General features: G+C 41.8%; 1 protein-coding gene across 1 annotated transcript in view; it reads left to right on the forward strand.

The window, feature by feature from the left end:
- The window catches only part of nit2 (nitrilase family, member 2), a 34,660-nt gene extending 15,803 nt beyond the window's left edge, over positions 1–18,857 (forward strand). Inside the window, exons 6-11 of the mRNA XM_078560088.1 lie at positions 5,034–5,127; positions 12,259–12,333; positions 13,499–13,577; positions 15,424–15,522; positions 15,788–15,843; positions 16,605–18,857. Coding sequence (XP_078416214.1) covers positions 5,034–5,127; positions 12,259–12,333; positions 13,499–13,577; positions 15,424–15,522; positions 15,788–15,843; positions 16,605–16,696 — 495 coding nt within the window. The 3' untranslated portion in view covers positions 16,697–18,857. The remainder of the gene's footprint in view (positions 1–5,033; positions 5,128–12,258; positions 12,334–13,498; positions 13,578–15,423; positions 15,523–15,787; positions 15,844–16,604) is intronic.
- Positions 18,858–22,441: the final 3,584 nt, after the last annotated feature.

Consider the following 22,441-nt stretch of genomic DNA (forward strand, 5'->3'; position numbering starts at 1 on the left):
TTGGTCCAGAAACTTGCTCCCAGTAAGCTCAGAGGGTGTACTAGGGGGTTCACTCAGTTATGCCTCTCCACTGCAACATCCCTTCTGCTTTCGGGGAGACACCACTGTCTTAACTGTGCCTCTGCACTCAGTAAGGCTGAAATTGAGAGCTTGGTGTACCCGCATTCATCTTCATTTTGGCTCTGCCACTGCCATCACATCACTTTTGAAGATCCATATTTATGGACCAAGGGTGCTTTCCTAAAATTTGTAATAAGGGCACATTGCTGCAAACAAATGTAAAATATGTTTTATTCTGCATCTGCCTCATGTTAGTGCGGATGACTGAATAGAAGCGTTCTCCTTTCTAAAGCACTGACTTTCCCAACCTCAATGAAGACAACAGCTAAAAAGTAGTTAGGATGCAACAAAAATTTATAAAATTGGCGCAGTTGTATTGTCTATAAACAAAATGTGCAGGCACCAAAAATACTCTTGGGGCAGTTTGGCATTGTCCGGACAGCTATGTCAGACACTCACAGACTATTAATTCTGTTAATCTCAAACTGATTTTTCTCAAAAATAAATAGATTGAGAAACTCCTAGCACTGTATCTCAGCACAGGTTTATAGGAACCCCTAAATCAGGCACAAGTGGTGGCAGTTCCTCGTGTTTGCTGGCCTGTCCCATTGCTTGAATCTATAATATGAGCAGATGCACTGTTGCTGTTGAACATTTTTACCTCAAAGCAGCAGCAGAGCTCGTGCAATTCACGTGACATGAGTGTCTACATCGATAAGAATAACCTTTTCAGCAAACAGTACTTACTGTCCTTGTTCAGAAACGACTGAGATAGTCATGTATTTATTGCCCTGAAAAGTTCACTCACCTCAGTGCCAAAGTCTTCTTTCCCAATACAGTAACTGAACAAAAGAAAAGAAAAGAGTCATGGTGAAGTGAGGTTAGAAATTAGAAAGCCTGCTTAGTAGCAATGATTATTGTGGAGCTAACCCACAATTTACTAGATCTATCAAATTCAGTTCCAGAATTTATTGTGTTGGGATTTGAATTCAGAGCTTTAGAATGGAAAACGTTTGCACTTAACATGAGGCAGATGCAGGTTGCTGGTCCAATGCCAAAACCATTCTAGTGCCTGCTTTAAGTGAGGATTGTGCTCAATTATTTTTGATGCTCTTTCAATGCAGCTAGACAGAGTAGATAGTACATTCAGTATACAAGCGGTGTGGGTATTGTATTGCCATTAATTGTTAAAAATATCCAAAATCTCCCTGTTCTGCATACTGGAAATCAGATTGAGATTGCTCGTAACTCAGGATTCAATGCCAAATTTAATTGGGAATTGCGAAGCAAGTTCAGAATATCTGTATTCTGCTCATACCTACCTTATAATGTCTTCCTTAAAAGTTTCAAAAAATTGTTACATTTTCTTCCAATAACCTTTACCTCAAACCTGGTGCTTGAGACAGTGCAATGTGTTTAACTGTGTTATGTAACACTGCTAGAATGACTTTGCATTCGTACAGGCCAGACCCCAGGTGAATAAACCTTGACAAACATAGTTTAACGTAACTACTGCAAACATACATTTTTTTTATTCCTTCACGGGATGTGGACTTCGCTGGCTGGGCCAGCATTTATTGCCCACCCATAGTTGCCCTTGAGAAGGTGGTGGTGAGCTACCTTCTTCAACCACTGCAGTCCATGTGGTGTAGGTACACCCTCAGTGCTGTTAGGAAGGGAGTTCCAGGATTTTGACCCATTGACAGTGAAGGAACGGCGATATATTTCCAAGTCAGGATGGTGAATGACTTGGAGGGTAACTTCCAGGTGGTGGTGTTCCCATGTATCTGCTGCCCTTGTCCTTCTAAATGGTAGTGGTCGTGGGTTTGGAAGGTGCTGGCTAAAGAGCCTGAGTGAATTCCTGCAGTGCATTTCGTAGATGGTACACACTGCTGCTACTGTGTGTTAGTGATGGAGGGAGTGAATGTTTGTGGATGTGGTGCCAATCAAGCAGGCTGCTTTGTCCTGGATGGTGTCAAACTTCAAGTGTTATGGGAGCTGCATTCATCCAGGCAAGTGGGGAGTATTCCATCACACTCCTGACTTGTGCCTTGTCGATAGTGAATAGTCTTTGGGGAGTGAGGAGGTGAGTTACTCGTTGCACGATTCCTAGCCTCTGACCTGCTCTTGTAGCCACAGTATTTATATGGTCCAGTTCAGTTTTTGGTCAGTGGTAAGCCCCAGGATGCTGATAGTGGGGGATTCAGTGATGGTAATGTCATTGAATGTCAAGGGGTTAGATCCTCTCTTGTTGGAGATGGTCATTGCCTGGCACTTGTGCGCCGTGAATGTTACTTGTCACTTGTCAGCCCAAGCCTGGATATTGTCCAGGTCTTGCTGCATTTGGACATGGACTGCTTCAGTATCTGAGGAGTCACAAATGTGAACATCGTGCAATCATCAGCGAACAACCCCACGTCTGACCTTATGATGGAAGGACGGTCATTGATGAAGCAGTTGAAGATGGTTGGGCCGAGGACACTACCATGAGGAACACCTGCAGTGATAAGCTGGAGCTGAGATGTCTGACCTCCAACAACCACAATTATCTTCCTATGTGCTAGGTATGACTCGAACCACTGGAGAGTTTTCCCCAATTCCCATTGACTCCAGTTTTGTTAGGGGTCCTTGATGCCACACTCGGTCAAATACGGCCTTGATGTCACGGTCAATCACTCTCACCTCACCTCGGGAGTTCAGCTCTTTTGTCCTTGTTTGAACCCAGGCTGTAATGAGGTCAGGAACTGAGTGGCCCTGGTGGAACCCAAACTGGGCATCAGTGAGCAGGTTATTGCTAAGGAAGTACTGCTTGATAGCACTGTCGATGACCCCTTCCATTATTTTACTGATGATCGAGAGTAGACTGATGGGGCATTTATTGGCCGGGTTGGACTTGTCCTGCTTTTTGTGTACAGAACATACCTGGGCAATTTCCACATAGCCGGGTAGATGCCAGTGTTGTAGCTGTACTGGAACAGCTTGGTTAGGGGCGTGGCAAGTTCTGGAGAACAAGTCTTCAGTACTATTGCCAGAATATTATCAGGGTCCATAGCCTTTGCACTATCCAGCGCCTTCAGCTGTTAATCACGTGGAGCGAATCGAATTGGTTGAAGACTAGCATCTGTGATGCTGGGGACCTCTGGAGGAGGCCAAGATGGATCATCCACTCGGCACTTCTGGCTGAAGATTGTAGCAAATGCTTCAGCCTTATCTTTTGCACTGATGTGCTGGGCTCCTCCATCATTGAGGATGGGGATATTGGTGGAGCTTTCTCCTCCAGTGGGTTGTTTCATTGTCCACCACCATTCATGACTGGATGACAGGTTTGCAGAGCTTAGATCTGATCCGTTGGTTGTGGGATCGCTTGGCTCTATCACTTGCTGCTTATACTGCTTGGCACATAAGTAGGCCTGTGTTATAGCTTCACAAGATTGACACCTCATTTTTAGGTATGCCTTCTGGCATGCCCTTGTGCACTCTTCATTGAACCAGGGTTGATCCCCTGGCTTGATGGTAATGGTAGAATGGGGGATATGCCAGGCCATGAAGTTAAACATTGTGTTCGAGTACAATTCTGCTGCTGCTGATGGCCCACAGCTCCTCGTGGATGCCCAGTCTTGAGTTGCTAGATCTGTTTGAAGTCTAGCCCATTTAATACGGTGGTAGTGCCACACAACATGATGGAAGGTATTCTCAATGTGAAGACGGGACTTCATCTCCACAATGACTGTTACTTGGATGGTAACTGTGAGCTGTGTAAATAATTGTGTTGTCATTTAGCTTAACTGTATCCTTTATTAGTTCCTTGTTTGTTTTGTTGAGTTTTAACAATATTCTAACCAATAACTGATATTCACTGATTTTCTCGAACTTTACCCACTTTTTTTTAATAATTAGTTTCCTCCCCCTCCCATTTTCTTCTGACAAAAAACTTGGCTTTTTTTGAGGGTTTTTTAATCATCAATAAAAACTGAATGATCCTTAGTTAATTATCAGCAATATTTAGTACCCGAATCCAAATCCACATTACAGAAATAAAAGAAACTTATGTTGTTACATGCACTACTGGCCACAGCATTGTAAACATCCATATTCAATGTCAAACCTATTTGATGCTTCTTTCTGCTGAAACTGATTTTGAGACAAAAGTATGCATAAAGATCACTTTCAGCAATCAAAAACATTTAACGAGTCTTGTTTTTGCTGAATTTGCTTGGTGATTTTTATTTTATATTGTTTTAAAATTTACCTTCAAAAGAATATTAACATCATTTAGAATGATTTCATTGATATGGAGCAGGACCAAGCTCAATATATGTTCCAGGAAACCAAAGAACCATGTTGGAAATCTGCCAGGTAAAGTGGCACCTCAGATCAACAGAAGCTGCACTTTGAGGTCAAAGACATGGTCAGTGTGGAAATTTGAATCAGTCTAATCTACCAGCAGTTCAACTAAGACTGGATATCATTGTTCAGACTGATGGGAGTGTGGAAAACCTGAAGTCAAAGCTTGTGCAGCACACTATATCTTAAAGCTCTTTCACATTTAGATTAACATTTGGATTTGAAAATAGCAACAACCGTGTACTTGCCAACTGACTTCATTTACATAATCATAACCGTCTCTCTTTTGCCAATGTCAGCATTGTAGATCCATATTTGGATCTTGTTTTGCCATGATCTGAACTAAAGGAATGTTAGTGTCGAATTGCCTTTGGCAAATCTCAAGACAAACAATGCTCACACAATAAGATGAAGAATTTCCTCATCTTAACTTAAGTTCAACAGCAGTGAGCTAAAATTTTTTAAAAATAGCCAAAGCGAGCGTTTTGCCACTGGCACACATCACTGAAATGAAAGAGCAGATTAACCTTTAAGCACCAAATGTCTTTCGAAACTTGCAAGTTCATTAACTGCTAAAAATGATTCTTTTTCTAAAGATCACTAACTGCCCATGTTGTGCATTTGACCAGATTCATTTGTTTGATATTGATGTACCTGGGAAAATCTGTTTCCGGGAATCCGAGACACTTTCTCCTGGCAACACAGTATGCACCTTTGATACTCGTAAGTAAAAACATCGAGACTGTTGAATATGTGATTCCATACAGTGGCTGGCATTACACATGTTCGTTCTTTTTAAAATTGAAACAATGTCACTTGTACTGCAGTTGCTTGGTGTAAGATAATACCTGTTATTTTTCACATGGAGCTTTGCTTAGATCATTGGGTGGAACTCTCACGTACAGGCCAACCTCCTGTAAAAGGAGGAGAGAAAGTGGCTGGTGAGCAGATCAAACTGCATGCATATTTGTTAGAGGGCATTGGCAGATAGCCAATTGTTAGCCAAATATCCACCTTGTCTGCCAAGAAACCATGCAAGGCAGTGGGAGATTTAAGGTAATTGTTTTAAAAGCAGAGATGTAAACGTTAAATTAAACATTTCAATTGCACAAATTGGGTTTTCAGTTTAAGCTTTAATTTATCTATCTATAAATATTACTGATTACCTGTAGGCATCAAGTGGGAACAATCCATTATTTCTTTCTAATTCCTGTTGTCAACAATGGCTTGTGATTCTTGTTGAATGTCAATATTTTCTACAAATATAAATAATCCCCCTTAAACTTCCAACATTGTGATAGTTGTCCCATCCATTGCCTCTTTTGTCTTGCCCATCCAGAAACATTAGATCTGCTGATCCGCTGGAAATAAGGTACCATCCTAGAACAGGATTCCAGAGGTGCTCAGGTATCTCGTACAGTAGAATATCATGGTTCAGATTAAACCAGCCTCTAGAGAATAGTGTCTGGCATCAGTAGTCAGTTACTAGGAGACGTGCAACAAATGGCCTGGCATTATTTGCCCACTGGTTTAATTTCCCCCCTTACACCCACTTCCCTCAGGTGAAGTAGGCAGCCTGCGTTTTGCAGCTTCCCGAGAAGGGTTGGGAAGAAACTAGAACTTGCTCTGTGGACAATTGTAAGCATGAACTCATGTTGATATATATGTACACATAGGTTGTTTATAAAGTCCTTGTGCAATTTTAAAGTTTAACTTTGAATGTGAACACGATAGAAGCAAACTGTAAATGGCATACAAAAGCATGATTCAGTCTTTTTATATCAATGCTATTATTGCTGTTAATATTTTTCATTTCAGCAACTGAAGCTGATTGAAATGGTGACAGAGGAAAGGTGAACTGTGTTATGATTAGCAGAATTGAAGTCCATCACCATATTTAAAACAATATAAATTGCACTGTCATGCCATTTACAGCTGGACTCTTATCTCAGTTGATGACGTTTACAGCACAGGAGGCGGCCATTCGGCCGCTCGTGTCCGTAACGGTCAACAAAGATCTGACTACACTAATCACATTTTCCAGCACTTGGCCCGTAGCCCTGGAAATTATGCAACGCAAGTGAATATCTAAAAACTTCTTTATTGTTACGAGAGTTTCTGACTCAACCATCCTTTCAGGCAGTGAATTCCAGACTCCCACCACCCTCTGGGTGAAAAAAATTTCTCCTCAACTCCCCTCTTAGCCATCTACCTCTTACCTTAAATCAATATCCCTTGGCTATTGACCCCTCTACTAACGAAAAAGTGCCTTCCTATCCATCCTATCTATGCCCCTCAATCTTATATACCTTTATCAGGTCTCCTCTCAACCTTCGCTGCTCCAAGGAAAACAACCCCAGCCTATCCAATCTTTCCTCATAGCTCAGACCCTCCAGCCCAGGCAGCATCCTGGTGAATCTCCTCTGAACCCTCTGCAATCACATCCTCCATATAATGTGGTGACCAGAGCTGCATGCAATACTCCAGTTGTGGGCTAATCAGCGTTTTATACAGTTCTAGCATAACCTCCCTGCTCTTGTATTCTGTGCCTCGACTAATAAAGGCAAGTATCCCATATGCCTCCTTAACCACCTTATCTACCTGCCCTACTATCTTCAGGGATCAGTGGATATGCACACCAAGGTCCCTCTGATCTCCAGTACTTTCCAGGGTCCTACCATTCATAGTGTAATCCCTTGTCTTGTTAGCCCTCCCCAAGTGCATTACCTGACACTTCGGAGTTGAATTCCATTTGCCACTGCTCTGCCCACCTAACCAGTCCATTGATATCCTCCTGCAATTTATGGCTACCCTCCTCACTATTTACCACCTTACCAATGTTCATATCATCCGAGAACTTCTTGATTATACCCCCTACATTTAAGTCCAAATCATTTGTGTGCAACACAAACAGCAAGGACCCCAACACTGAGCCCTGCGGAACCCCACTGGAAACAGAATTCCAGTCACAGAAATATCCCTCGACCATTACCCTCTTCTTGCTACCTCTCAGCCAATTTTGGATCCAACGTGCTACTTTGCCTTAGAAATATAGAGAGTAGGAGTAGGCCATTCAGCCCTTCGAGCCTGCTCCGCCATTCATTATGACCATGGCTGACCATCCAACTCCCCTGCTCCCGCTTTCTCCCCATATCCTTCGATCCCTTTCGCCCCAAGAGCTATATCTAACTCCTTCTTGAAAACATACAATATTTTGGCCTCAACTACTTTGTGGTAGTGAATTCCACAGGCTCACCACTCTCTGGGTGAAGAAATTTCTCCTCATCGCAGTCATAAATGGTCCGCCCCATATCCTCAGACTGTGACCCCTGGTTCTGGACTCCCCCACCATTGGGAACATCCTTCCTGCATCCACCCTGTCTAGTCCTGTTAGAATTTTATAGGTTTCTATGAGAACCCCCCCCCCCACCATTCTTCTGAACTGCAGCGAATATAATCCTAACAACGACTCAATCTCTCCTCATATGTCAGTGCCGCCATCCCAGGAATCAGTCTGGTAAACCTTCGCTGCACTCCCTCCATAGCAAGAACATCCTTCCTCAGATAAGGAGACCAAAATTGTACACAATATTCCAGATGTGGTCTCGCCAAAGCCCTGTATAATTACAGCAAGACATCTCTGCTCTTGTACTCGAATCCTCTCACTATGAAGGCCAACATACCATTTGCCTTCTTTACCGCCTGCTGCACCTTCATGCTTACCTTCAGCGACTGGTGTACGAGGACACCCAGGTCTTGTTGCACATTCCCCTCTCTCAATTTACATCCATTTAGATAATAATCTGCCTTCCTGTTTTTGCTACCAAAGTGGATAACCTCACATTTATCCACATTATACTGCATCTGCCATGCATTTGCCCACTCACTCAGCTTCTCCAAATCGCATTGAAGCATCTCTGCATCCTCCTCACAGCTCACCCTCCCACCCAGCTTTGTGTCATCTGCAAATTTGGAGATATTACATTTAGTTCCCTCATCTAAATCATTAATATACATTGTGAATAGCTGGGTTCCCAGCACCGATCCCTGCGGTACCCCACTAGTCACTGCCTGTCATTCGGAAAAAGAACGGTTTATTCCTACTCTGTTTCCTGTCTGCCAATCAGTTTTCTATCCATCTCAACTACCCCCAATCCCATGCACATTAATTTTACACACTAATCTCTTATGTGGGACTTTGTCAAAAGCCTTCTGAAAGTCCAAATAAACCACATCCACTGGCTTCCCCTCATCAACTCTACTAGTTACATCCTTCAAAAAATTCCAGTAGATTTGTCAAGCATGATTTCCCTTTCATAAATCCATGCTGACTCTTTCCGATTCTGCCACTGCTTTCCAAGTGCTCAGCTATTAAATCTTTTATAATGGACTCTAGAATTTTCCCCACTACCGACGTCAGGCTGACTGGTCTATAATTCCCAGTTTTCTCTCTACCTTCCTTTTTGAATAGTGGGGTTACATTAGCTACCCTCCAATCTGTAGGAACTGTTCCAGAATCCAAAGAATCTCAGAAGATGACCACCAATGCATCCACTATTTCTAGGGCCACTTCCTTAAGTACTCTGGGATGTAGATTATCAGGCCCTGGGGATTTATCGGCCTTCAATCCCATCAATTTCCCCAACACCATTTCCCTACTAATACTGATTTATTTCAGTTCCTCCCTCTCACTAAACCGTGTTCCCCAACATTTCTGGTATGTTATTTGTGTCCTCCTTTGTGAAGATAGAACCAATGTATTTAGTTGGTCAGCCATTTCTTTGTTCCCCATTATAAATTCCCCTGTTTCTGACTGTAAGGGACCTACATTTGTCTTCACCAATCTTTTTCTCTTCACATACCTATAGAAACGTTTACAGTCAGTTTTTATGTTCCCCGCAAGCTTACTTTCGTACTCTATTTTCCCCTTCTTAATCAATCCCTTGGTCTTCCTTTGCTGAATTCTAAACTGCTCCCAGTCCTCAGGTCTGTTATTTTTTCTGGCCAATTTGTACGCCTCTTCCTTGGATCTAATACTATCTCTAATTTCCCTTGTAAGCCATGGTTTGGCCACCTTTCCTGTTTTACTTTTGCGCCAGGCAGGAATAAATAATTGTTGCAGTTCATCCATGCACTCTTTGAATGTTTGCCATTGCCTATCCACCATCATCCCTTTAAGTAACGTTTCCCAATCTATCATAGCTAACTCGCACCTCATACCATCATAGTTTCCTTTATTAAGATTCAGGACCCTAGTCTCAGAATCAACTACGTCACTCTCCATCTTGATGAAGAATTCTATCATACTATGGTAGCTCATCCCCAAGGGACCTCGCACAACTAGATTGCCAATTATTCCTTTCTTGTTACACAATACCCAGCCTAGGATGGCCTGTTTTATAGTTGGATCCTCAACATATTGGTCCAGAAAACCATCCTGTATACACTCCAGGAATAATTCCTCTACGGTATTGTTACTAATTTGATAATGTATATGCAGATTAAAGTCACCATAATTACAGATGTTCCTTTATTGCATGCATCTCTAATTTCCTGTGTAATGTCATTCCCAACATCACCACTACAGTTTGGGGGTCTATATACAACCCCTACTAACGTTTTTTGCCCCCTAAGTGTTTCTCAGCTCTACCCATACAGATTCCACATCACCGGAGCTAATATCCTTCCTCACTATTGCGTTAATTTCTTCTTTAACCAGCAATGCAGCTCCACCGCCTTTTCCTTTTTGTCTGTCCTTCCTAAATACTAAATACCCCTGGATGTTCAGTTCCCATCCCTCATCACCCTGCAGCCATGTCTTCGTATTCCCGACTATATCATACCTGTTTACATCTATTTGCGTGGTTAATTCATCCACTTTATTGCGAATGCTCCTCACGTTAAGGCACATAGCCTTAAGGCTTGTCTTTTTAAGATTACTTATCCTATTCGCACTAATTTTCACAAAGGCCTGTTTGATTCTTGCCCTTGATTTCTCTGCCTATCACTTTTCTTATTCCTCTTTCTGTCTTTTGTTCTTGTCCTTAATTCCCCCTCCTCTGACTCCTTGCATAAGTTCCCATCCCCCTGCCATTTTAGTTTAAACCCTCCCCAACCACTCAAGCAAATATTCCCCCAAGGACATCAGTCCCTGTCCTGCCCAGGTGTAACCCGTCCAGTTTGTACTGGTCCCACCTCCCCCAGAACCTGTCCCAATGTCCCAGGAATCCGAAACCCTCCCCCCGACACCATCTCTTCAGCCACGTATTCATCCAATATATCCTGCTATTTCTACTCCGACTAGCACATGGCAGTGGCAGTAATTCTGAGATCACTACCTTTGAGGTCCTACTTTTCAACGTACTTCCTAACTCCCTAAATTCTGCTTTTAGGACCTCATCCCTTTTTTACTTATGTCATTTGTACCAATATGTACCACAACCACTGGCTATTCACCCTGCCCCTTCAGAATGTCCTGTAGCTGCTCGGAGACATCCTTGACCCTAGCACCAGGGAGGCAACATACCATCCTGGAGTCTTGTTTGCGGCCACAGAAATGCCTATCTGTTCCCCATACAATTGAATCTCCTATAACTATTGCATTCTCATACTTTTTACTCCTTCCCTGTGCAGCAGAGCCAACTGTGGTGCAATGAATTTGGCTTTTGCTGCTTTCCCCTGATAGGCCATTCCCCTCAACAGTATCCAAAGCGGTACATCTGTTTTGCAGGGGAGATTCCTGCACTGCCTGTCTAGTGCTCTTGCTCTGTCTGGTCGCCACCCATTCCCTTCCTGCCTGTGGACTCTTAGCCTGCAGTGTGACCACCTCTCTATACGTGCTATCCATAATACTCCCTGCCTCGCGGATGCTCCACGGTGTCCTCAGCTGCCGCTCCAGCTCCGAAACCTGGGATTCCAGGAGCCGCAGCTGGAGACACTTCCCGCACACATGCTGGCCCCTGGCACTGGAAATGTTCCTGGCTTCCCACATAGAGCAGGATAAGCACACCACGGCTTTGAGCTCTCCTGCCATGACTTACCCCTTTAAGTTAAATTAAACCTTCTGGAAGATACCTAATATCAATTAATCTAGAGCCCTTCTTCCCTGCTCCTCATTGTTACAGAATATAACCCTTACAAACGATTAACCACAAAATAAGACCTTAAAAACTATAAGCGATAAAAATAGTAGATACTTACCGGACTATACTCACGGTACTCAAAGGATCACTTAGTTCCCTACTCATCGAACTCCCTCAGTCATCAAACTCCAACTTAAACACTCTCCTGCAGCCCAAAGTCAACACTGTAAGATGACCTGTTTTTATACTCTCTCAATCTAGCCTCTAAAAACCTGTTTAAGCCAGTTATCTAATCAACTAGTTGTAGCTGTAAGCAGAGCCTGTATAAACCATGTTTTAAAGCTGGCCTAAAACTCACCTTCTTCCAACCCAAATAGCAACTTTTAGCTAATTACTAAATTAAAGAAAGACTAGACTTTAGATAGAAAATAACCCTTAAATTCCCTCAGTCACCAAAGTCCAACTTAAGCACTCTACTGCAGCCCAAAGCAGCACTCCGGTGTCTTGGATCCCATGGGCTCTTACTTTCTTGACTAGTCTGCCATGAGGGACCTTATCAAAAGCCTTGCTAAAGTCCATGTAGACCACATCAAATGCATGTGGTCATGTTTACATCCAAAGTTATTATAATTCAAAGTTGCCCAAGGAGTTTATAAATGGCGTGCTTTGATGTATGTTCTGTATACACATACATATACACACACATCCATTCTAAATTAAAGCCCGATCATGCCTTAATCAGTCATTTTCTAATCTTTATCTCTCTTTTCAGCTTACTGCAAGATTGGGATTGGGATCTGTTATGATATGAGGTTTGCGGAACTTGCTCAAATTTACACAAAAAGAGGCAAGTAAAAGACAAAATGATAAAAGCAAAATACGGTGGATGTTGGAAATCTGAAATAAAAACAGAAAATGCTGGAAAAACTCAGGTCTGGCAGCATCTGTGGAGAGAGAAACAGTTAATGTTTCGAGTCCATATGACTCTTCAGAGGGTCAAACATTTTCTGTTTTTATTATAAGACAAATGATATTTTGGAACATAAAGCTATTGTGTGTCCAGGTGTTTGCTTTCTCCACACAGCATAGTGATGTATGGTCCAAGGTGTTGTCTTCTAGATGAGATGCCCTGTCAGATCGCTCATACAGATGAGAAAGATCCTGTAGCAGTATTCAAAGAAGAGCAAGTGTGTCTCCGGTGTCCTGACCAATATTCATCCCTCAACCTACAACCCTAAAACACATTATCGGGTCATTTCTGTTTGTTAGTCTTTGGTGTGCACATCTGGCTGTTATCTTACCCCACCCGGGAGCAGTGCCTGCATTTCAAAAGTATCGCATTGGCTTTGAAGCTGCTGGGAATGACCTCTGAAGACTTGGAATGCCTATATAAACTCTTCCAAAGGTTGATTACTGACTTGAACCCCTCTCATCCATGCATTTATTTCATAACTGTTTAAAACTGCTGTAAAAAAACCCTGAGCTCTGATGCTTTGAAAACCACCCATTTACATGGAAGGCAGATGCCATAAACAACTGTTGTGCTTGTATTCATACATTTTTTTTCCCAAAAGTTGTCACTCAGTTTTATTTCTGACCACTGCAGCTTCTTTGATTGTGGAAAGTCGGTACAAACCAATAATCATAAATTTGTAGGGGTGGATTGACTGCTCAGCTAGAAAAGAACAAGGTTTTGGTCATCAGGAGAAGTGGTTGGAGGGTTGCCAGAGGCATTATTTGGTCCATCTAGATATGGATGAATGCCAGTTGTTTGTGCTGCTGTTTGAGCTAGGAGAGGACACCAAGCTAAAATTGTGGATAAAGCCCCTATTGCTGTTTCTCCATCACTGGTGCTAATGCAAGTGGTGTACCTGTTCCCCTCTTTGGTAGCTGCCAGATATTCTATTTAGTAACCATAAAAATACATGAAAAAAAATCAGTTAGCTCTTGTTTTAAAATTAATCTGGGTCACATGTTATGAAAACTAATTTTTTTTTTAAATGGCTCTACAGGCTGCCAACTTCTAGTTTATCCAGGAGCATTCAACATGACAACAGGACCAGCCCATTGGGAACTCTTACAAAGGGCTAGGTGAGTGGCAAAGATATTGTGTGTAGATTATGTGAGAATATATAGGTGGTCATTTTATTTTTAAGCAAGTATTGAAACAATAGGAAATCAAGCCTTAAGAGTGGTGTGGAGGTGATGGATTACAAACTGTCAAGACTCATTTAATAGCTTTTTGCACACAGCACAAAATAACCAATCAATAGCAATTATTTGTACTTAACTTGGAGATCATGTTGTTCAAAGTAACCCTCATTTAATGGGAATGGTGAATTCACAGTCAGTACAATTATATTTTTTTAAAACTGCAAACGCTGGAAAACTGGAGTCAGAACAGAACATGTTGGAAACGTGGAAGGTTCATCGGGAAGGACAGATTAACCTTTAGGGTAGAGACAATTGGTTAAAACTGAAAGATCAGAGAACTCCTTAATAATGTAATGGGGCCTCCGGCAGGAGGTGGCGATGATTTGGGCGGGGGGGTCGGGGGGATGTGGGGAGAGAGCGCGCTGATCAGGGGAACTGGTTGGCCCCTGCAGGGAACGGTGTCTTTAATAAGCTGAGGGGCAGAACCAGATGCCATGAGGCAGGGGAGAAAGCAAGGACGAATCCCAGGACTCGAGTAGCAAGAGCCTAGGGCAGTTTGAAGCCCCCAAGGGTGGCTAAAGAGGCAGGAAGGTAAACTAGATACCTAGTCAGACCAACTGGCAGCACTCAAGTCTGAGAGGCTTCATGGAGAGAGAGGAGAGAAGGACCTGTAGCCAGAAGCTGAAGCAGTTCAAAACTGGTGAGTCACTGCATTGAGGAGCCACGGCCACAAATAGGTAGAGAGATCTGGAGCATTGGCTGTGTATATTCTCTAAATATAGTTTGTTTCTTGGAGTTGCACTTTCCCTCGAGGGTTGATATCGCTCTGATGCCAGTGGAATAAATGAACCTTGTTTTATAACCTTTGTACCGCCTGTGTGCTTAAATTACACAAAGGCTGAATAAAACAGGGGAGAACAATGTCAGAAATGTTGACTATTGCCACAAAATCAGGTAAATAATTAGCAAACCAGTCCACATCCATTACCTTCTGACATCTATTAATCTTGTTCTAACCCTGAACAGTGAAGAATTTAATTTAAATTAACAGTATTTAGATAGTTGAGACAGACAAGTAGAGATGATTCTGTGAAGAGAAGAGACTGAGGAGGGGCAAGTGAAGTTAAGACGTATGAACAAGGAGTGACATTCAAACAGGATGTGAGTGCCACTGGCAAGGACACATTTATTGTCCTGGGCCCAACTGGGGTGGATCACTATTGAAAGACTGGAAAACTGGGTAGAGCCCTATTCAGCCAGAATATTGCATTGTGTTCTCCCTATTTCAAAAGGGGAATCCATAGATGGCTCTTCATTCACTCCCCACCCTCCAAGTGGGTGGATCTGGGACTCTCCCAGATCACTATACCTTTAAAGCCTTTGCAGAACTAACACCAACTATAAAGATCCTAGAAGCAGTTATCAAGCCAGGAGATGGGGGTGTGAAAGGAAGGAAAATTGATTACTCTTGACAGCCTCTCAGAGCTGAGGAGTCCTTAGAGCAGCACTGTGCCAATGTGATCTTCCTTTGTGGCTCAGTAGTTTCTTTCTGCAATGCACCCACTTCTGGTATGCTATTAACTCTATCCCGATAACTCTGCAGGGTCAGCACCAATTTAGGGGCCGTTATTATTAATTATTTTTTTTTAAAAGTCATGTAGTCTAATATCAAATCTATATGGTTTTTTAAAATCCTGTAGAATAATGTAGAATGTTGCTGTAAAGTGTACTGTACATGAAAAGAAACAGCATTTTTGTTAAATTGCTCTTTCATCTGTTACAGGGCTGTTGATAATCAGGTGTTTGTAGCAGCAGTATCACCTGCACGAAATGAGAATGATTCCTATGTGGCTTGGGGTCACAGCAGTATAGTAAACCCATGGTATGTATTTCAAAAGATAATTACAGACAAGGAAAGTCATTTGGTCTTTTGAGCTCATCCATCCAGAAGTTACCTCCCATTGCAGCTTCCACTTGTTTCTTACACAACTCTAGAGTAATAGAGGCAAAGCTCTATCTAGAAGTTCATTCCATTTTTAATCGTTCACTCTTAAAACATTACTTTTAGAAAAAAATCAATTTTGCCTACAAGCACTTAAAATCAAACTTTTTTAAAAAATATATGCACCTGTTTCTTGTCTTTTCAGGGGTGAAGTTGTAACCAAAGCCGGTACTGAAGAAACCATTGTATATGCAGATATAGGTGAGATTCTTAAATCTTGTAACAACTGAAAAGCTTACGTCCTCTGATTGGTAATTAAATATGCAAGAAAAATTTCCCCTCCTTTATTGCTTTTCTTGCCCAATTCTTCAATGTGGATGGCTAGATGATATATGCTCAGTTTGTCATCAGTACTTTTCTTGGGTTAGATATGGAAATAAATGGACCAATTTGATCCTCCTTTTCATTTTCTTGCTGGTCTCTGGAGGGTGGTCACTCTTGTGGTCTGACTTAGATGAGATTTTCCATTCTTAAATTCTCATCTTTTTTTTATTTCTCCTCTTTTTATTCACACTTGGTACAAAAGTTCATAAAGTTACTTTATTTCTAACTGCACGTTTGTTCGAAAAAGCATTCACCTGAAAATATATTTGCTATATTTTATACAGTACTTCTAATTAGAAGAAATTCAGTTCCAGCAAACCTCTGAAATCCCTAGACATCTAGAGCTCTCTGTAATGTGTCCTGCCAAACAAAATTTCCTCAGGAGCATCTGCTGAATTTGATCATTTATTATTTTTGAATTAAGCTTTGACAAGTACACCAGTTTCAATGTTGCAGTACTGGCAAATAAAAATGGTTAACACAGCTCTTACTAATTTGAAGCAGATAAATACCTAATTCCTGTATACAAGAAAACTTAAAGAAGCATGCGTTTATGTTCAATTCAGGAACATGTATTATTTCTGCAAAGACAGACACTGCATTGAAATTCCATTTTTTTGCAATTTTCCTCTGAACAGATTTGAAATATCTTTCGGACATTCGTCAACAGATACCAGTTCTCAAGCAGAAACGACATGATCTTTACAATGTTCAGGCAATGCAAGATTGAGTATCACAGCGTTAAGATTGGTGAGGTCCTTCAGTCAACTGCAGTACATGGAAATATCAATCTTCCACTCACCTCAATTTGGTATTGACCCTAAACCCACCTGGATTTAAAACTGCAGATGCACAAAACATCTTTTTTTCCACATAAAATTATGGATTATTAGGAAGGAATAATAATAAAGTCTTCAGTTTTAAATGACAAAATCACTCATGGTTTAAAATGTCATATGAACTAGCTTTAAATTATAGTTTTCTACGCTGCCATCTATTATTAATGCATATATTTTCCATGACGTGTATAATTATTATACAAGTGCAGTTAGAGATTATTGATATTACATTAATTGTAGATTGAGACATTTTGCCAATGTTAGCAGTGAAGATTAATGTCAATGAAAAGAACAAACTTGCATTTGTCTTCAAGACTTCAAAAGGACTTTACAATAAGGTATTGCAATTGTACATTCTTTGCTTTTCACTTTTGCTTTCCTGAAGATGGTGACTTGTGGATCCACAGGCACTTGCAGTCCTCTTGTACCTCACCTAGTAGTCATATTCACCCCATATGAATAATTGCCAATACTACACTTCAAAAGTACTCCATTGATTACAAAACACTTAAGGGCAAGCTGAGGTCATGAGAGATGCTATATAAGATCATTTGGGGTGGGGGGGGTGGGGGTGGGGGAATAAATAAATCAATCACAGTTGAGGCCATTCCTATTCTTCCTTCATGTTAACTCATTCACACTTTCCAACAGAGGGTATTGGCTGATCAGAAGGAAATTTTACCAATACTTGCTAGTTGGGGTACACGATGGCCAACTTTTGTATGCTCTGTTTCTGCTGGAACAGCACTGAGAAGGTGGCACAGCGCCAGAATCCTCCTCTATAGTTAAATGATACACTAGGTTATTATACGGATGTTAGAGAAGTCCATTTACTTTACAATTCCATCACAGATTTATTTAGGTGTCTACAAGGTAATAATATTGACACAAACTGCAAAAAGTGAAGCTCAAGTGGTTGATTGTCTTTTAATAACACTGAAATCTGGACCTTTTTGTTAAGCATTTAAAAAAAACGACCAGACTACCTTCAAGCATTACTTACAGTACACTGAAGGATGTACATTAACAGGAACAGAAGCATCAAACTATGTTAAAAACTGTATGTGGGGCCTGCCATATCACATTAAGCCCTCAGATCATGGTTGGTGTACATGAGCAACTACTGAGGTCAATTGAATTTTTTTTGCTGGAGAAATTTAACCAGGAAGTAATCAGCTTTTTAAAATAAATTTGTACAGAAAATCATTTGTGACGTTTGTTGGGTAATCCAAGAAGTGCAGTGGAATCTTTCAGCTAGATTGCCTGAATGACCTTCCTCATTTGTATCCATCTAAACTACTGCTCATGATGGTCAGTTGGCTGCGGTTATAATTAGTCCATACTACTAGTGAAGAGCATCTTCCCAATCTTCACGAACATGGATCAATGCTGGGGCCTCAACTTTTTACAATTTATATAAATGACTTGTCAAAGGGACCGAAGGAATGGTTGCTGATGACAAAGATAGGTAGAAAAGTAAATTGTGAAGGGACATAGATAGGTTAAGTGAGTGGGCAAAGATCTGGCAAATGGAGTATAATGTGGGAAAATGTGAAATTGTCCATTTTGGCAGGAAGAATAAAAAAGCTCATCTAAATAGTGACAGATTGCAGAACTCGGAGATTCAGAGGGATCTGGGTGTCCTAGTGCATGAAACACAAGGTTAGTATGCAGGTACAGCAGGTAATTAGGAAAGCTAATAGAATGTTATTGTTTATTGTGAGAGGAATTAATTACAAAAGTAGGGAGGTTATGCTTCAGTTGTACAGGGCATTGGAAATCTGGAGTATTTTGTACAGACTGGTTTCCTTATTTAAGGAAAGATGTAAATGCATTAGAAGCAGTTCAGAGAAGGTTTACTAGACTAATACCAGGATTGGGCGGGTTGTCGTATGAGGAAAGGTTGGACAGGTTAGGCTTGTATCCGCTGGAATTAAGAGTAAAAGGCGACTTGATTGAAATATAAGATCCTGAGGGGTCTTGACAGGGTGGATGTAGAGAGGATGTTTCCTCTTGTGGGAGAATTTAGAACTAGGGGTCATTGCTTAAAAAGGGTCACCCATTTAAGACAGATGAGAAATTGAGGGTCATGAGTCATTGGAACTCTTGCTCAAAAGTCAGTGGAAGCAGAGTCTCGGAATATTTTTAAGGGCAGAGCTAGGTAGATTCTTGAGTAACAAGGGAGTGGTGAAAGGTTAGTTGGGAGTTGGCAGGAATGTGGGGTTGAGATTACTATCTGATCGTCCATGATCTTATTGGATGACGGAGCAGGCTCAAGGGGCTGGATGGCCTACTCCTGCTCTTAATTCGTATGTTTCTATCAATGGACTTGCAGAATCCCTCCACAAGGTTCCATAGCAGTGGGAACATTTGGGACAGATGTTTCCATACTGTTCCAATAGCCTGCATAAGTGAGGTTCCTTCTAAAGCCACCATTGCTGTTGTCAGATGCTCAATAGCCACACTCCCCCTCCCATTGTGTGGGTGGAAGAGTAGATGATCAACTAGTTTGGATTCTGTATTTTAACTCGCATTTGTTTTAAAAAAGACGTCTACAGACTGTTTCACCTTATATGGAGACAGAGCTAAACATTCCACAACCATCAGATCTAAGCTCTGCAGTCCTACCACATCCAGTTGTGAAAAGTGATGAACAATTAAACAATGAGCAGGAGGATAATGCTCCTCCAATATCCCCATCCTCAATGATTGGGGAGCCCAGCACATCAGTACAAAAGATAAGCCTGAAGCATTTGCAAAAATTATCAGCTAGAAGTGCCGAGTGGATGATTCATCTCTTCTTCCTCTGGAGGTCCCCAGCATCACAGGTGCCAGTCTTCAGTCAATTCGATTCACTCCATGTGATTAATAGCTGAAGGCACTGGATAGTGCAAAGGCTATGGACCCTGATAATATTCCAGCAGTAGTATTGAAAACTTGTTCTCCAGAACTTGCCGCACTTCTAACAAAGCTGTTTCAGTACAGCTACAACATGGCATCTACCAGCAATGTGGAAAATTGCCCAGGTATGTCCTGTACACAAAAAGCAGGACAAATCTATCCTGGCCAATTACTACCCCATCAGTCTGTCTATCTCGACCATCAGTAAAGTGATGGAAGAAGTCATCAGCAATGCTTTCAAGCAGACTTGCTTAGCAATAACCTGAACACTGATGCTCAGTTAGTACCAGGGCCACTCAGCTCCTGACCTCATTACAGCCTTGGTTCATACATGGACAAGAGCTGAACTCCAGAGGTGAGGCAAGAGTGACTGCCCTTGACATCAAGGCCATATTTGACTGAGTGTAGCATCAAGGAACCCTAGCTAAACTGGAGTCAGTGGGAATCAGGGAAAACTCTCCACTGATTAGAGTCATACCTTGCACAAAAGGATGATGATTGTGGTTGTTGGAGGCCAATTATCTCAGTTCCAGGATGTCACTGCAGGAGTTCCTCAGGGTAGTGTTCTAGGCTCAACCATCTTCAGTGAATTCAATGACCTTCCTTTCATCATAAGGTCAGAAGTGGGGATGTTCGCGATGATTGCACAATGTTCAGCACCATTTGCAACTCCTCAGATACTGAAGCAGTCCATGTCCAAATGCAGCAAGACCTGGACAATATCTAGGCTTGGGCTGACAAGGGACTAGTGACATTTGCACCACACAAGTGCCAAGCAATGACCATCTCCAACAAGAGATTCTAACCATCACCCCTTGACATTCAATGGCATTATCATCGCTGAATCCCACATCATTAATATCCTGAGAGATACTATTGATCAGAAACTGAACTGGACTAGCCATATAAATACTGTGGCTATGAGTGCAGGTCAGAGATTAGGAATCCTGCGGCGAGTAACTCACCTCCCGACTCCCCAAAGCCTGTCTAGCAGTGCAATGAATACTCTCCAGTTACCTGGATGAGTGCAGCTCCAACAACACTCAAGAAATTTGACACCATTCAGGACAAAGCAGCCCGGTGAATTGGCACTCCATCCACAAACAAACATTCACTGCCTCCACCAACGACGCTGTGGCAGCAGTGTGTACCATCTATAAGATGCACTGCAGAAACTCACCAAAGCTGCTTAGACAGCACCTTCCAAACTCACGGCCATTACCATCTAGAAGGACAAGGGCAGCAGATATGTGGGAACGCCACCACCTGGAAGTTCCCCTTCAAGCCACTCACCATCCTGATATGGAACTATATTGCTGTTCCTTCACTGTCACTGGGTCAAAATCCTGGAACTTCCTCCCTAACAACACTGGTTGTACCTACACCGCATGGACTGCAGTGGTTCAAGGCAGCAGCTCACCACCACCTTCGAGGGCAATTTGGGATGGGCAACAAACATGGGATTTCAGCATTGCTGGCTAAGCCAATGAAGGAATGAAAAAAGAACTCAGGTGCATTCAGGATAATGGAATTCCCCTTTGTGCTAGCTGATCCCTCAAACATGATCTTGTATTTGCCTTCTGTTCCTGGCTATCCCATCCTCATCAATATTTGGCGCCTGATGTGGTATTTCCTCAATGTCTGTAGTAGAGGCATCTGTGATTCTGCCTAGTTCAAGTACAGATGGTGACAGCGATGTTCTTTCAATGCAGCTGATCTACTGGATTCACCTTGTTATGTTCAGAGGACAGATAAGTTATGAAAACATTTATCTTATTACAGGAACCGTTAAGTGCCTGGAACAGTCTGGTCTTTGGACATACCCATAAATAAATGGTATGGTACCTACCATGAGTTTTGTTCTTTCATTTATTCTTTGCAGACCTTCTAAACTCTTCCCCTGACAATATGAAGTGTAGCTTTCCCAAATGGAGCAAGTTCCTCAGTAGCTAGGACATTACATTTTGCCTATTCCTATTACGTGCAAATTAAATTTTGCCTTTAAATTCAAGTGGGGATTGGAACACTCATTTGGTGTGGGAAATCTATAATCTCTGCCATCAAACCATTTAATTTAATTTGCACAATCCTGCTATTTCCACTAACACTTGCTCTATCTTTACTAACATTTCTCTCATTACACCAATTTTTTGCGGATGGCTGTATCCTTGATAATGGCAACTTTCACTCGTGTTCAATAATCCTGTGCTGGCACTTTGTAGTAACAACCAGGCCTCATCATTGTTTTCAGCTTTTCTCTTAAATAAACCACCTTCATCCTGAACCTCAAAAGATCCTCTCCCAAACTGCACAGACTATTCACTTCAACTGTCTTATATTGCTGCTACTTCTGCCATCAAGTGCTTTTTGTTCTGTTATTGTGCTACCAACACTTGTACGGTTTCATTGTTAAATTGGCTTATTCTGTTGCATCCAAGATATCTATTGCTTTAAAAACTACATAGTTCATCATAACAGCATAAGAAACAGGACTAGACTATGTAACCCCCTCAAGCCTGTTCTTCCATTCATTATGATCGTGTCTGACCTTCTGTCTCAACCTACTTTCCTGCCCAATCCCCAATATTCCCAAAGAGACCAAAAATCTGTCTGTCACAGCCTTAAATATACTTAATGGAGTATCCACAACCCCAACAATTCCAAACGTTCACAACCCGCTGAGTGAAGAAATTTCTCATCTCCCCAGTCCCAAATGATTGACCCCATGCTCTAGA

This window comes from Cetorhinus maximus, chromosome 16 (assembly GCF_964194155.1).
Source record: "Cetorhinus maximus chromosome 16, sCetMax3.hap1.1, whole genome shotgun sequence".
NCBI classification, from domain to species: Eukaryota; Metazoa; Chordata; class Chondrichthyes; order Lamniformes; family Cetorhinidae; genus Cetorhinus; species Cetorhinus maximus.